At 38.2% G+C, this 15,645-nt stretch overlaps 2 protein-coding genes across 2 annotated transcripts; one reads left to right on the top strand and one right to left on the bottom strand.

Moving 5' to 3' along the window:
* The first annotated feature begins 4,670 nt into the window (after positions 1–4,670).
* Positions 4,671–7,126, top strand: LOC107642797 (transcription factor HHO5). The gene is made up of 5 exons (XM_016346273.3): positions 4,671–5,000; positions 5,099–5,235; positions 5,501–5,825; positions 6,169–6,245; positions 6,361–7,126. Exons 1-5 carry the CDS (start codon positions 4,802–4,804, stop codon positions 6,664–6,666), a joined length of 1,044 nt encoding a protein of 347 aa, XP_016201759.1. The 5' UTR covers positions 4,671–4,801; the 3' UTR covers positions 6,667–7,126.
* A 3,571-nt stretch (positions 7,127–10,697) lies between these two features.
* LOC148563330 (uncharacterized) lies at positions 10,698–12,722 on the bottom strand. Its single transcript, XM_088486742.1, has 3 exons — positions 12,633–12,722; positions 11,446–11,690; positions 10,698–11,325 (listed from the first exon to the last, which is right to left on the bottom strand). The coding sequence occupies exons 1-3, from the start codon at positions 12,720–12,722 to the stop codon at positions 10,698–10,700; spliced, it is 963 nt and encodes a 320-aa protein (XP_088342868.1).
* Positions 12,723–15,645: the final 2,923 nt, after the last annotated feature.

Raw genomic sequence — 15,645 nt, 5'->3', positions numbered from 1 at the left:
ATTAAATATTGAAAAGATTTCAGGAACGCCCAAGAATTTGGGTGTAGCTGAGAAGGAGCACAATTTAATTGGGTTAGCACATCACATTCAAAAGAAGAAAAAAGAAACCTAACATGCAACTCCAAAAAGCAGGGAGTATACATGTAAAAATATCCCCAATCTCCTCTGCGCTCACAAACCCTATCATTACTAGAGCAGGGGAGAAGTCCAATAACAACATTAGAACAATCCTTAGTCAATTTCAGACTACGAAGCTCCCGAAGAGACTCAGAAGTACAATAAGAAGAAGCACGAGTCTTGACATCATCGTGCACCCAGTGATAAGGGTTATCTTTATCATCCTCAACTACTTTTGTTTTTCCTTTAACTTCTCTTTTTCCATTTTAGTTACAAAGACAAAGAAGAAGAAGAAACAAAACAAAGAGCAAAGACCTAACTTTTGGAAGTCATTCTCTCGTCAAAACCAGTTAAAAAGAAAAGACTTTCGGGAGATTTCCAAAGGAACAAAGGCAATTAAACTCTATTACAACCCACTAACTAAGTGGGAAGATAAATACATTAACCGTTGAGATATCCTAGGACAAAAACAGTTCATTCACGGTAATTAAGGAATTAATGGCACCACTTTCCCCAAGACAGAATATTTCAAAATGTTTAATCAAAAGCCCCGCGCACGCATAGTTGAGCTTGGGGGCTACAAGGTTCGACTAAAGCCGACATATAAGTCGTCCAAAAAGCTCAACTTGCTAAAACGCCGAATATGCAAGTCAAGCTTGGGGGCTATGTATCGTACCCTTCAAACTCGGAGCCTTACGACTTATATCTCGGCTACGTTGAGCAATTCAAACTTGCAGTTGAACAAAATCTTATCATGTAAACGTCACTCTCCTTGAATCTCGGCCTTATCTGAGATTCACTCAAACTAATCCCCAAACAAAATCAAAACCTCAAGTCTATAAAAACGACAACAACGTCAGTAAGTACACACAAGTCACAAAACAATAATTCGATCATACTCAAAAGCTTTTAGAATATATTCTTGACTGACTTGGGTGTCGGAGTCCTTTTTGCAGGTACCACGCTCGGGTTCGCATTCAAGGCAGACACTCTAGTAACAGACGAGGTCATCTCCTCTGGAACCGACGTATAGCGCGGCGAGGAGTATCCTTGCCAGAACAGTAACTATTCTTAAAAGTTTTGGATCTAAAATTATTTATTAATAAAATAAATATATTTATTATAATCATACATAATAAATTAAAAAATAAAATAATAAAAATATTAGTGGCTATTAATCTTCTAATAGTAATAAAATCCATGCCGTATTGTTTCGGTAGTAAGTATTTGGGTTAAGTACTGAAATTGTCCCTAAGGTCTGGGGTGAAAATCAAATTCGTCCCCGACCTTTTTTTGTTATTAAAATCATCCCCAACATTACAAAACGTTATAAAATCGTCGTTTTCTACCTCAATTTTATTTTTTTTTACCAAATTATCCTTAACAATAATTAATAAAAATAATATTAAAAAAATAAAAACAAAAACACCCCACTCACCCCACACCCCACACCCCACCCTCGTCCTGATCTCAAATCCCCCCTCCCCATCCCCTTCCTCCTAATCTCTTCAAATCCCCCCTCTTCGATGCCTCCTCCCTCCGTCGATGGCTCGACACCATCTTTCCCGACGAGGTTGTAACAACCCATCTTCTTCGTCTTCTTCTTCTTCTTCATCTTCTTCATCTTCACTTCTATGCGGTGCAGAGAAGATCAAGCCCACTAATGGATCTCCTTCACCATCCACCATTCCTCATCTTCGCATGGATCTCCTTCACCATCCACCATTTCTCTTCTTCCTCCTCCGTCCGCGTCCAACGCTTTCCGTCGCCACTAATGAAATCAGCTTGCGACGCCAATAGATATGGGAAGAAAGGAAAGTAAAATTGGAAGGAGAAGAGAAAGGAGGGAACGACAGGGAGAGGGTCTGCCATGAGAGGTAGGTCGCCACCAACAGATCCCTCCTCTCTTCTTTTTTTTTATATCATTTTTTTTATTTAATTTTTCTTTGTCTGTGTTGTTGTTGTTGATTTTAGGTAGAATTAAAATTAGATTTGCCTTGGCTTTCATGGTAAACCTTTTCTTTTAATTTCATTTATATGTAATGTTTATTGCCTTGTCCGGAGAGCAACAAGAATTTGTGGCTGGAGTCTTGCAACAATTTCTCTTATATGTACATGCATGTTTTAGTAAGAAAATTGTTATTGTTGTTGAATTGGCTGAAAATATTGAATTTGTTGTTGCTGTTGCTGTTGCTGAATTTGGTTTTTGTCTGAGGAGAAAAGAAGAATTGAGATTTGGGGAGGGGGGGAGTTCGAAGATAGTAAGAGGAACGGGATGGGGGACGAAACAGGGAAGAGATCAGGGATGAGGGTGGGATACTGTGTGGGGGTGTTTTTGACTTTTTGTTTTGTTTTGTTTAATATTATTTTTATTAATTGTGAAGGATAATTTGATAAAAAAAATTAAATTGAAGTAAAAATGACGATTTTAAAACGTTTTATAACGTTGGGGATGATTTTAATAACAAAAAAAGGTCGGAGACGAATTTGATTTTTACTCCAGACCTTAGGGACGAAAACAATACTTAACCCTAAGTATTTTAATACAAACATTCAATATAATATTATAATATTGATAAAATAATTAATTTTTAAATTTATTACTTAAAATATTATCTAAATATATAAATTTAATTAAATAAAAATTAATTTTTTTATATAATTAATACATTAAAATTAAACTCTTTTAATATGCGTTATGTAAAAAAGAAAGATTCAACTTATTAATAAAAGACTTAGCTTCTTGCTCTAAAAAGAAGACTTGTTTATTGTCCATTGCTAGTTGGGTTTACTAACAAAAAAAAAGAATTGCGATTATTATTAAAGACTTTTTTCTTTTGTTAATAATATTAGCAATATTCTTTTGGCATGATTAATCCTAGCATTACATAAAGGCATTAGGGTACTATTACATTATCATATATAAACAAAGGAAAAGGAACTTAAATAAATTAAGGTGATTTAGTACTAGCCAATAAGTTTTAATTTTATATGAAAAAGCTTTTACTAAGCTACATTTACTTAGCCAAAACACCTAGAGGTAAATATCCCTTTTTATTACCTAATCAACTATAACTCAAATAACATAATTCATTTAGAAATCGTAAATTCGAATATCACTTCTAACTTTGAATAAAAAGATATATCTCTTTTTTCTTGGCGGTTTACACACTATCTCGTTTTTTTTTTTTCGCCATAAATCATGTATATATCTTATAGTAGGATCTGTATTGGCGAGTCCATAAAATATACGTGGCCAAATCTTGACCAATGCGAAAATTTGTAGAAAATTTTAAAATAGAAACATGCCACACACGAGAGAGAATAGTGAAATGATCAAAATGCCCCTCATTTGATTATTAATTATAACAACATATAATGATATAAATATAATGCATAAATAATGTAATAGTGTTAGGCTAGTCAACTATAGAGCTGGCTTTATTATTTTCACAGCGCCTACAAAACGAAGAATCTTCGCAAAAGCATTAAACTAATCAAATTGGTAGAACAGGATAGATTAATTAATTTACATTTCGCCGCGTTAAGTACGGAATCCAAAGATTCCCGTATGAACATAACTACATAACATAAGTACTTAACCACCCCCCAAAAAAAACAATTTTTTAAAGATAAGTCTCTACTTTTCGCACCTCAAAGACCTTTTATTGTTCGGACACCTTTCTTTCCCCCTTAAATCAATTTTTAACTCATTTCTTTTGTCCTCATCCAAGCCTTGAACCCTCCTTTAATTTATTCTCTTCAAATTAAACAAAAAAATATTAAATATTCGGTAAATTTTATTATTTATAGTTAATAATTAATTATTAATATTTAAAAATATGAATTAAAAATATATTATTAAATTATTAGACTAAAAATATTAAATTAATAACAAAAAAATAAATTTTATTGATTTTCTAACAACTTTTTAAACAATATTAAATTGGTAGTGTGTGTGGAGTGTCCATAATTTTTGTATGGATTTTATTAATTAGTGTCTTAAGTTATATCACTAATACTCAAATTTTGTGCTATTAATTAGTATATCTTTGTTTCACCTAACGTTGTTATATTTAACCCTTAAAAATCCAAAATAAAAGATCCTAAAATTATAGGTATGTTAATTTTTTTTCAAGCATGGTGAATTCGTCTGAGACTCTGAGTTGACTTTCTTTTTGGATTGTTGTTTTAAGGACATGGGTAAGCAATCAAATTTTAGGGTAACAATAAATTTTGATGAAAGTTTTTAATAGTTTTATTTGGATTTTTATAGGGTTAATTTCATTATAAAAAATAAATATATCAATACTAATTAAGCGAGTGAAACATGTATTAAGAGTACAAAATTTGAATATTAGGCATGTAACTAATGCCTGCTAACCATTATACATACTCTCTATTTATTACTCTTTTTAACATTTTAGTAACTATTAAGAGAAGTGTGTGAGTGGGACACATTACGCGACGACCCGAATCCGAGTGACGGAATCTTTTTGTCGTGAATCTGAATTTGAAGTTATCTTTTTATATTATAAATAAATAAAAAAAATAAATAAATGAATCTATATCCTCTTTGGCTATGGCCTATGCTCCTCTTCGTTATTAGTGGAAGAAGTGAAGAAGTGGTTATTGGTAACAGAAAAAGGAAAAGAAAAAGAAAAGAAGGCACAGTAATATTATTATGGAGCTGAGCTTGGATTTGAGTTTGTCCTTTGTCCCAAAGACCATATCAATGTTCCTGGGCGATGTTTCTCGGAGCACACAAATCTCTGACAAATTGGCCATGCTTGATGATTTCCTCAACCGATTGGAGGATGAGATGACTAAGATCCACGCCTTCAAACGTGAGCTTCCCCTTTGCATGCTCCTCGTCACCGATGGTCTCTCTTCTTTCTTCTTTTTTTTTTTTCCCTTTTAATTGCATCTTTACTTTTCATAATTCCTAGATTCTTAGAGTTCTTTTCTTTGGGACATGCAGCTATAACAAGATTGAAGGAGGAAAAGCTTCGCTGTATGGGAATGCAAGATCCACAACCTCTCACCACTCAAGAACCACATCATAATAATAACAACTGGATGACTTCACTTCAGCTATGGAGCACTCAAACCAAATCGGTAACTTTTTTTTTTTTTTTTTCACTCGGTAAAGAGGAAAATGTTTATCTTCTTAATTTATCATCCTAAACATCTTCTTAATGATTGGATGAATGATGGATTAATTGTTTTCCAAGATTCTAAGACATTTACTGAATTTAATTTTTATTCCATTTAGTATCTAGAAGAATGTTTGAGATGAATTTTAGGGTCCTCTTTCACCACTTGTCCAAATAAGATGAAATTTATGTTTTGTTTGTTATCGCTTTGTACCTTGTAATGGCAGAGGTGTGAAGAAGATTGTTCTGTGCCAGAGAACCCAATCAAGAGAAGGGAGAACAAGAACAGAAGTGGAGGAGGAGGAGGAGTTGCATTGTTGAATGGGAACTCAAAGGAGGTTTCGAAAGTTCCTAGCTTTAGTTTGATGACTACTACTCCAGCACCTGAACTGAAAAGTAGCAGTTCCAAGAGTAATTCTTCTTCTCTGTTCATGAATCGTGTTGAGATTCAAGCCCAACAATCTCAGAATCCTAGGAAACAAAGGCGATGCTGGTCACCGGAGCTTCACCGGCGTTTCGTCAATGCTCTCCAACAACTTGGAGGAGCACAAGGTAGTTCAAAATTATTCATCAAGGCATAGTTGTATGTTATTAATGAAAATTGGGTGAGAATGTGAGATAGGGTCCTCTTTTTTAGGAGTGTAACATCCATAACATCAACAATGGTACATGTCTTGATGATTTATAATTTGGGAATCTTACTTCCCCATCTAGTACTGAAATTGCAACCTAGAAATTTGGGATATTTAACTTAACAGATTAAAACTTTCACGACTGAGTATGTTGTTTTCCAAAGTGAATCTTATCTGCTTATTTCAACTTGAAATTTGAACAGAATTATGGGTAACATGTGCCTAATTAATTGGTTTTGTTATATGATTATATTGTGTTGCAGTGGCCACTCCTAAGCAGATAAGGGAACTGATGCAGGTGGAAAACCTAACAAACGATGAAGTCAAAAGTCACTTACAAGTGAGTGTTAAACTGTTAATCTTATTTGTACTTTATAATTGGCCATTATTCATATATCCTATTTTCTGACCCATTATTTTGTTCATGTTATAAATTTGTGGTTGATTTTATTCAGAAGTACAGACTTCATGTTAGAAAATTCCCAGTTTCATCTTCAGCTGAGCATGATGCTAATAATAATAATATTGATGATGATGATGAGGATGATCTATGGGAAATGAAGAAGAAAGATCAATGTGGAAAAGGGAACAAAAATTCATCATCACAATCACAATCTGGTTCACCACAGGGTCCTCTACTATTAGCAGGTTCGGTTAAGGGACTCTCAAGCATGGATGCAGATGATGAGCACTCAGATTGCCGCAATTGGAAAGCTGCTATTCACCACCAACCGCCAGAATCTGATAATCACAGCCGCTAAAAATTTTGCAGACAAATATAATATAGTCATAATAATACATAAGTTGAGACCCCCCGGATTTGACTAAGAAAAGAATAATAGTCTAACATATAGAATTATTATACAAGGGAGCATGAGATTTTGCAGATCTTTTAGGCTTTTTTTTTCTTTTTAAATTTTAATTGTGTTTTGGTCTGCCGTGTTGAATTTTTGTTAAATCCATTTTGTTATGATTGAGGGTATTGAGGGGACATAGAAAATTATATACTGGTGTTGTAAGTTGTAAGTTGCAACCATATCCCTGCATTGGAATATTGATAGAGGAAATTGGCTCAGCATTTTGGTGGATATTATTGCCAGGCCACAAGAGTGTCAGAATTTTTGCGGCAGCATATATATCACTTGTCATTTGTCATTTGTCAAGACTCAAGAATGGCCTCTTATACAGACATAATCCATGTTGCTTGTTATTTTCTTCTAAGCATCGATTCTCGTAACATATATAATGCCATTGTTTTCTCTACCAATCAAGGTCACTGCACAGTGCACACTTTTCAAATTTCTTGTTTAATTATGGTCATTTCTTCTGCAAGCTTTAGCTAATTTAGGAAACAATTGATTCTACTTTTTTTTTTCACAAGTGTCTCTTATTTTTTGTAGTTAACGTGTTTTGAGCGTACATATTAAGATTATTATTAATAAAAATATATTAAAAATTTAAATTTTTTTATAAAAAAATTAATTGGTAATTTTAATCTATATTTTAGCTAAATTCTTTTGTTTTTTTTTTAAATATCAATTTAGGTAAAATTAAGGGTAAAAAACGGCATTAAGTCATTGGAGGAAACATTTTACACAATTCAGCCAAAATCAATTTTGATACGCCATTCAACCAAAGCAAAATTTTATATAATTTGAATCTATACGTTTCGAATTATACTTATATGTAGTTCGAATTGATTAAACTCGAATTACATGCATGCATGAAGTCCAAGTAGTTCGAAACAACTTGTCTCGAATTACTTACAAACAATATTCGAACGTAGTTCGAATCAATTTGCTTCGAATTTCATATGCATGGTTCGAATTATATTAATTCGAATTACTTAGAGCACGTTGCGCAGGGGAGTTCGAATCCAATTGATTCGAATTACGTGTATTGTGGCTGGGGTTGGTAATTCGAATCGAGTTGATTCGAATTACAAGGGTTTCGACTATATAAAGAGTTCGAACCAAGTTCATTCGAATCACTTATTCACTCTCTTACCCCACCAAATCCCAGAGAAAACGACCAAGAGTCGGGCCGACAAAGACCGGAGCGGCATATTCAGGCGATGGGGGACGATCCGGGGAGGCTTTATCGTTTGGATGGTGTTGCTCATATCGCCGGGGTGATCAACGACGAGGTTAGTGGTTTTTGATATTGTGCTGTTGATAGTGTTTGTTGTTAGTGGTTAATGGTAGTGGTTGATGATAGCGGTTTCTGATAGTGGTATTTGTTAGTGCTTTAGGATAGTGGTTTTTGTCAGCGGTTTAGGATAGTGGTCTAGCCTAGTGGTTTCTGTTAACGGTTTTTGATAGTGGTTTATGTTATTGTTAGTGGTTTAGGATAGTGGTCTAGGACAGTGGTTTTTGTTAATGATTTTTGGGAGTAGTTTATGTTATTGTAAGTGGTTTAGGATAGTGGTTTAGGATAGTGGTATAGGCTAGTGGTTTTTGTTAATGGTTTTTGATAGTGGTTTATGTTATTGTAAGTGGTTTAGGATAGTGGTATACGCTACCGGTATTTGATAATGCTTTTTGATAGTGGTTTATGTTAGTGTTAGCGGTTTTTGTTAATGGTTTTTGCATATGGATTATGTTAGCGGTTTTGCTTTTCTATGTGGTTTGTATAACCGGTGTATGTCTGCGGTTTATGTATTAAATTGTTGATCGCTGCTTTAATATATCTTCTATTGCATGATTACTTTTTTGGTTCTTTATGACGTCAATTGTATATGTTCGTTGTATCTTAATATGTTCTAATTATGCAGTTCATCTACTGCGCAGCCCCGGCGTTGCATATCAAGCGTGCGGCGGCAGCAGGAGATGCGTCTTGATGAGAGGTACGTTCCGTACTTGCAGATGGACGGATTATACCATCTTGCGAGACTGAATGACAGATGGTTCCGAATAGACGAGCCCCTAGTGAGTGCATTCGTCGAGAGGTGGCGGCCTGAGACGCACACCTTCCACATGCAATTTGGAGAGTGCACCATCACGCTTCAGAACGTCGCGTACCAGCTAGGGTTGCCAGTGGACGGACATTACGTTAGTGGTTGCCTGACAGACTTCCACCTATACATTGAGGGTGGCCGGCCAGCTTGGCAGTGGTTCCATGATTTGCTCGGTGTTTTACCTCCTGAAAACCAAATTCAAAAATTCACAGTGAACTGCACCTGGTTCCAGGAGACTTTTGGAGAGTGCCCCGACGGGACAGATGAGGAGACAGTTAGGCGCTTTACCCGTGCCTATATCATGATGTTGCTGGGCACCCGGCTATTTGCCGACAAGTCCGGCAATCGTATACACATCAGATGGCTACCCTTCGTTGCTAGGCTTGAGGAGATGGGTGGCTACAGTTGGGGATCGGCAGCACTAGCATGGTTGTACCGGTGCATGTGCCGAGTGGCCAACAGACATGTCGTGAAGTTAGCTGGGCCGCTTCAGTTACTTCAGTCTTGGATCTTTTGGCGGTTTCCTGGTTTTAGGCCTCCTGGGTATGATGCGTTTAGCTGGCCCCTTGCCTCGAGGTACCACTATTGTTTTGTCCTATGTATCCTTAATGTATTTATTTTCAATTTTGCAAGCAATTACATGGCTTTTAGATTCATTCATGAATGCAGTTCAATGTTTAACTTCTGACGCAGGTGGGCAGGTTACAATCCTGGGATTAGCAACAAGGGACCTCGGGTGCAGAAAGCTCGACTGAGGATCGACTTGTTGCAGCCTCGGGATGTAAGTACGCTAAGCTCATATGTATATTTACTGGTTGGTTCAGTTTATATGGTTTAACAACTTTGTCAAATGGATTTTATTTGCTTTTTTCAGTTTATATGGATGCCCTATAGCGCACTGGATGTCATCCAGGTTGTCCATCCGGAGGTCTTGGAGCCTAGGCATACGATGTTATGGAGGTGTGTGATGTTGCTGATTTATTTTGCGGTGGTTGAGTGGCATCAGGTTGATAGAGTGTTACCGCAGTTCGGCGGCATACAGCCCCCACCGCATCCCGCCCTGAACATCGACTTCTTGATGTCGAAGGACGGGAGAGGAGGTGACCGTTGGTTCTCGTCCCACTTGCAGTACTGGCATCTTCACTGGGAGACTCGTGCGGAGCACATTTTATAGTTTGACATCGTGGCCGACCCGGGTCCCTCGCATGAGTTCCTGGGATGGTGGCATCAGCACAGAAAGATGTTCCTCGCATGACTCAGCATTCTCACCCTCAACTAGTGCAAATGCCACGGGAAGTATGTTGGAGTTCCCGTCCTGTACAATCGCGACAAGCAACGTTCTCCCATACTTGCCATATAGATGGGTGCCGTCAATACTCACCAACGACTTGCAATGACGAAATGCCTCGATACAAGGGGGGAACGTCCAGAACAACCTCTGAAATAAGCCTGAGACTCATCCACCTGTCCCCCAACTCGAACAGGGCAAGTCTTGAGGACTGCTACAGTACCAGGCATCGTCAACTGAACTTCTAACACCCACCTAGGGAGCTCGTTGTATGACTCATCCCAGTCCCCATAGATGATGGCGACGGCCTTCTGCTTCGCCATCCAGACCCTCCTATACGTGGGCCTGAACTCAAAGTGTGCGGCTGTGGCATTTAGAAGCACCTTGATGTTGACGGATGCATCAGCCCTCACCATTGGCATAATGAACGTCGCTATCACATGGTAGTCCAAACTCCTATGGTCGCTAGAGATGGAGGTGGCGAGACAGGTATGCGGTCCGTTGTATCGTTTGACTTCCCAGATGCCTTTGCGCTGCCGGAGACTCAGTCAAATCAACCATGTGCACCCATTCCCAAACTCAGAACACTTTCCCACATACCTGCGATAGTCAGACTCAACTACCTTGTACTGTACACCTCGGCGAATGCTGTAAGTCTTCACACTCAACAACGCCTCGTCTTTATCCTGAAATTGTTGACCAACCTGGAACTCTGTCATACCGACAGACCCTTCCGTATCTCTGGCGCCAAATCCAGCAACCTGTCCAGGATATTCATCCTGCCTCATGGCATCCAGGTCCAACGATAAAAAATGGGGTGGGTACTGCTGTGTGCCAGAACTAGATCCACCTGTAGCCCCTCTTGGATCACTCGCTCCAAGATCATCGCCACTGTCATCAGCGATCATATCCGGCTCGACATCATCGTCATCTGGATCATCAAACAACCCTTCTCCAACACCGGCCACTGCAGGACTGTGTACTTCGGTCGGAAGATGTACCCCATGTCGAACCTTGTCGCCAACATTGCCGCTGAGATCAATAGCGAACGAAGGGGAGGCGACAGGCTGGATCTGTGGCTCATACACAGGGACGGAGGATGAAGCAACCGCAGGTCTCGAGCTTGAACCGGCCACCGTCGCTATAGTGTTGGTATTCTGGTTCGAACCACCCGAGCTGGATACCACGTCAACCAACTTTGCCAACAGCTCTGGTGTCCTCACCTCGGGAAACTGCCTGCGACAATGAAACATGACCTGCAAGTCCTCATCACTCCTGATCGTGAAACAATCATACTTCATGGTATCATGGAGCACCGTGATTGGAATGCGATAGAAAAACTTCTTAACCCTTTTCACTCTTTCCAGACCAAGCTTCACCAGCACAGAGGTAACGAGGGCATCGTAGCTCATCGTAGGCCTCACGATAATACATAGAGGATCCTTATCGGTGAACTTCACACCGGACCGAGTTTTTCTCTTAATCGATCCTCTGTGGTGTACCAGCACTAGAAAACTATCCTCACTAGCCATCTCACCTCTCTGTTGAGAGCAACTCACGTTTACAGCATATATATAGAGCTCTGCTTCACAGTAATTCGAATCAACTTGATTCGCACTATATATATAATTCGAATCAACTAATTTCGAATTATCAAACCTTATTAATTCGAACTAATATGATTCAAACTACATGTAATGTCACTCTTTCTTAGTAATTCGAATTGATTTGATTCGAATTCCTCTTGAATAATTTGAGACAAGTTGTTTCGAACTACTTGGACTTCATGCATGCATGTAATTCGAGTTTAATCAATTCGAACTACATACAAGTATAATTCGAAATGTATAGATTCAAATTATATAAAATTTTGCTTTGGTTGAATGGCGTATCAAAATTGATTTTTGGCTGAATTGCGTAAAATGTTTCCTCCAATGGCTTAATGCCGTTTTTTACCCTAAAATTAATTATTGTATTCAGATTTCAATAATTCATTAATTAATTTATACCTATCATATTTTAAGTATTTATTGAAAAGAAAATATTAATAGAGATTATACTTGTAAAAGAAAAAGATGCGTTGTATTTAATAAAATATATTTTTCCTATTTCTCTCTCAATTTATTAATATATTTTTAATAAAATTTAGTGATTGTTTTGGCAAGTAATTTTTTTATTTATTTTGTCTGTAGCAAGTAATTAAGAGGGACTGTTAATTTAAGAAAGAGAATAATACAATGCTGCTTTTGTTTTCTCTATTTATTATTATTATTGTCGTCGTCGTCGTCGTTGTCACTAATCACAGTCCGAAAAAACAAACCCACGCTATTCAAACCCAACAACTCTAAACCCTAAGCTTAGCCACACCACGTCACCACCCTACAATGTCCAAAGACAGTAAAAAAGAAAAGAAAAAATCACAATATCCGATCCGAACCCGTCCCAAAAAAGACCCGGCCAAAAAAAAAAAGTAAAAGGACAACCTTGGTCTCACACCCCCACCCCTTACCATCTCTAATTTGCCCCGCCTTTCCGTCGGACTTCACCGCCGCACCATCCTCCACCACCGCCATTGCATAATTGGCTGCATAGGAAGTAAAGATGAAAGAACTTGTAACTATCTAAGTCGGCGATTTTGTCAATTACGTTGGCTCTCACTTTTGGAACTTTCAGGTTTCATTTTCTACTCGATTCCTTCCCTATACTAATATCATTTTCTATTTAATATACTTTTATGTTGATTTATGATGGGCACGGATTCGGTATATACGCAGGAGCTCTATGCGCATCGAAACGCCAAAAATGTGTTTGGCGCACCGGTCAGCCAGGCGAGTCTAGAATAAAAATGCATGCTTTTCTTGGGTCCTTTCCGCAATTTCATATAAAATAGATGGGTCACTTTTACGATTTTTAAAATGAATACATTTAACTTAAGAGTCTCGCTTGGGAGCCAATGGGGTATTTGTATAATGTGTACAATTGGCTATTTATTTAGCCCAATATGAGTTAAGAATAAAAATAACCCACGAAATAATAAATTTAAAAACTCTTATTAAGTTATTTCACATCAAATTTTAAATTTCAAATTCTCCAATTTTAAATTTAAATTTTTAAAAAATCCAGTTAGTTATTTCAAAAAAATAACCATCTGAAATCCTTCAATACTCTCTTCTTTTTCAACCGGCGGCCACTCCACCTTCATCAATAATCATCCCATTTCACCATCGCTACTTGGCTTGCCACATGTCACTCACCCTTAATAAAAATAACCATCCACTTAAGGATAAAAATAATCATCCGCATACCTAATGAATTGAACATCTAACATATTTTAATTATATATAACTAAACTCAATCCAATCAAAATAATCATCTACATAAAAATAAAATAACCATCCTAAATTGACCATTAAAATAGAAGAAGAAGATGAATAAAGAGAAGAAACTATTATTGTGGTGAAACATAATTTTGAAGGATTAGTCATGACAAAAGCGGCACTGTTGTGAAGCATAAGGTTCAAATCATGAAAGAAGCTAACCATGCTTGGATCCGAAGAAGAAGAAGAAGAAGAGCATGGTGGTATCATCGGTGAGAAGAGGTTTGAAAGAATGGGAGAAAGCGAAGCCGGTTTGGAAGAGAGGCACGAAAACAGCGGTAGCAACGTTAAGCTGAGCATCAGAGGGCGAGGTGCATCGGCCTGACTGACGGGGGTGAGGACGGTGTCGGTGGGAGGATGCGGCGGCCTCGGTATGGCCGGAGAAATTCAGTGACGCGAGGTGAGAACCGGAGAAGATGACGGTGAGTTTTGGACGTGGATTAGAAATAACTGTACATAGTGTGAATGGATTTAGATACTAATCTTAATTTTCAAATTTCAAAATTTGAAATTAAATAATTAATGATTTAATTTTTAATTTTAATTTTACATTTTTTTAACTTCATTGTACACAATTAATATTGGTTCCCCATACTTTTCCTTAACTTAATTGTTAGAATTAGTTGGACACTCAGTATTTGGTTAACAACTATTACTGCCACTAACCTCCTCCTCCAGCCCAGGTTCTCTTCCTCCCCTTCCCCTCTGTCGTAATCGCACCGTCTCTTCTATTATCTCCACCACTGAGAATGACTGAAACCTCCCCACTCAGCTAATTTCTTCTCCCCCACCCCCACTCAGCCATGGTGGCTTCGGCAGCGTCTTGTTCCAGCAACTCATCCGACGAGATTCACAGTTTTTGAACCACGAAACGCTATTTTTTTTGGGATTGAGAAAGTGTTCAATGTTAGCCATTCTGTTTAGGCGGATCCAAGCACACCAACAGCTTCACGTTTGACGACGACGGTACCTGATCTTCATTGTCGTTGTCTTCGATAGTTGATGGCTTACCCATCTCCATCAATGGAAAGAAGGTACCCATTGTATTATCACCCTTCCCCTGATTTGTAAATATCCCCTTTTGTGTCCTTATAGGTCGCCAATTTTCTTTCAAGGATATCCCTCAATTTTGCGTGTTTCGCTAAATTAGCGTATTGTTGTTATTTGGCACAGGGTTGTCGGGGAAGATATCCATGGGGGTGTGCGTGTCACAGAGGAAGAAGAAATGTACGACAGAGCAGACCATGGGGTTGGATCGGTTGAGGGCGAAGGCTTTGCAGGGATGGAGTTGGACGAGTACGAGTTATAGGAAGATGAAATAGAACACGACCATCATGCAGGGGCCAATGTCGACAATGTGAATGTGGTTGAATTGGAAGTTAATTTGGACGGCGTCAGAGGAATGTCTAAATATTTTGCTGATGATGACTTATACACTATTGATTCTGACGAAACAATAGGTTCGATTGATTTTTTGAACTTGAGCGAGGAGGAAGTTCGCTGCTTTAATTTCGGAGATGTTGACATTGCCTTTGAGTTCTACCAACAATATGCAAAGCACCATGGATTCTGCGCGAGACGTTCGAGGAGCAAAAAATGTGGGGAAGTAAGGGTACGACAGGAATTCGTGTGCCACCGACAAGGGTACCGATCCCCAAAGTTCTACTCAATGGAGTTGCTCATTCGAAGTGACGACAACAGAGCAAAACAAAATGGTATGGAACTATTTTGCGCGCTTGAAGCGGGTGGTTTACTCCCCGCGTGTTACTCGAGTCTCTTTGCGGTTCTGATAATTTCTTCTCCGTATGAAGTCCAAATGCCGAAAAAGGGAGAAGAACATACGGCCTGTGACTCGACCAGATGCTTGACCCGAGGCCATATGGGTCTTCTGTATGACTTTCGCCAAAGGGCGGCAGAGCGGGGCTCCATCCACGGTGTCGGAGGTGCGGATCATATTTCATGCATCCACTGCCGCGCCGACTACGCGATGGAATGATACGTTAACATACTTAGGGTTTAGGGTTCGCATATTGCGGTTGACGGATCAACACTGAGTTTAGGATTTCCATATAATTAAATATTATATTGTTTATCGTGTAATTAATGCTATGTTTTTTAT

The sequence above is a fragment of the Arachis ipaensis genome, chromosome B5 (genome assembly GCF_059453495.1).
Source record: "Arachis ipaensis isolate K30076 ecotype BB chromosome B5, ASM5945349v1, whole genome shotgun sequence".
Lineage (NCBI taxonomy): Eukaryota > Viridiplantae > Streptophyta > Magnoliopsida > Fabales > Fabaceae > Arachis > Arachis ipaensis.
This window is presented reverse-complemented; position numbering and strand designations above follow the sequence as displayed.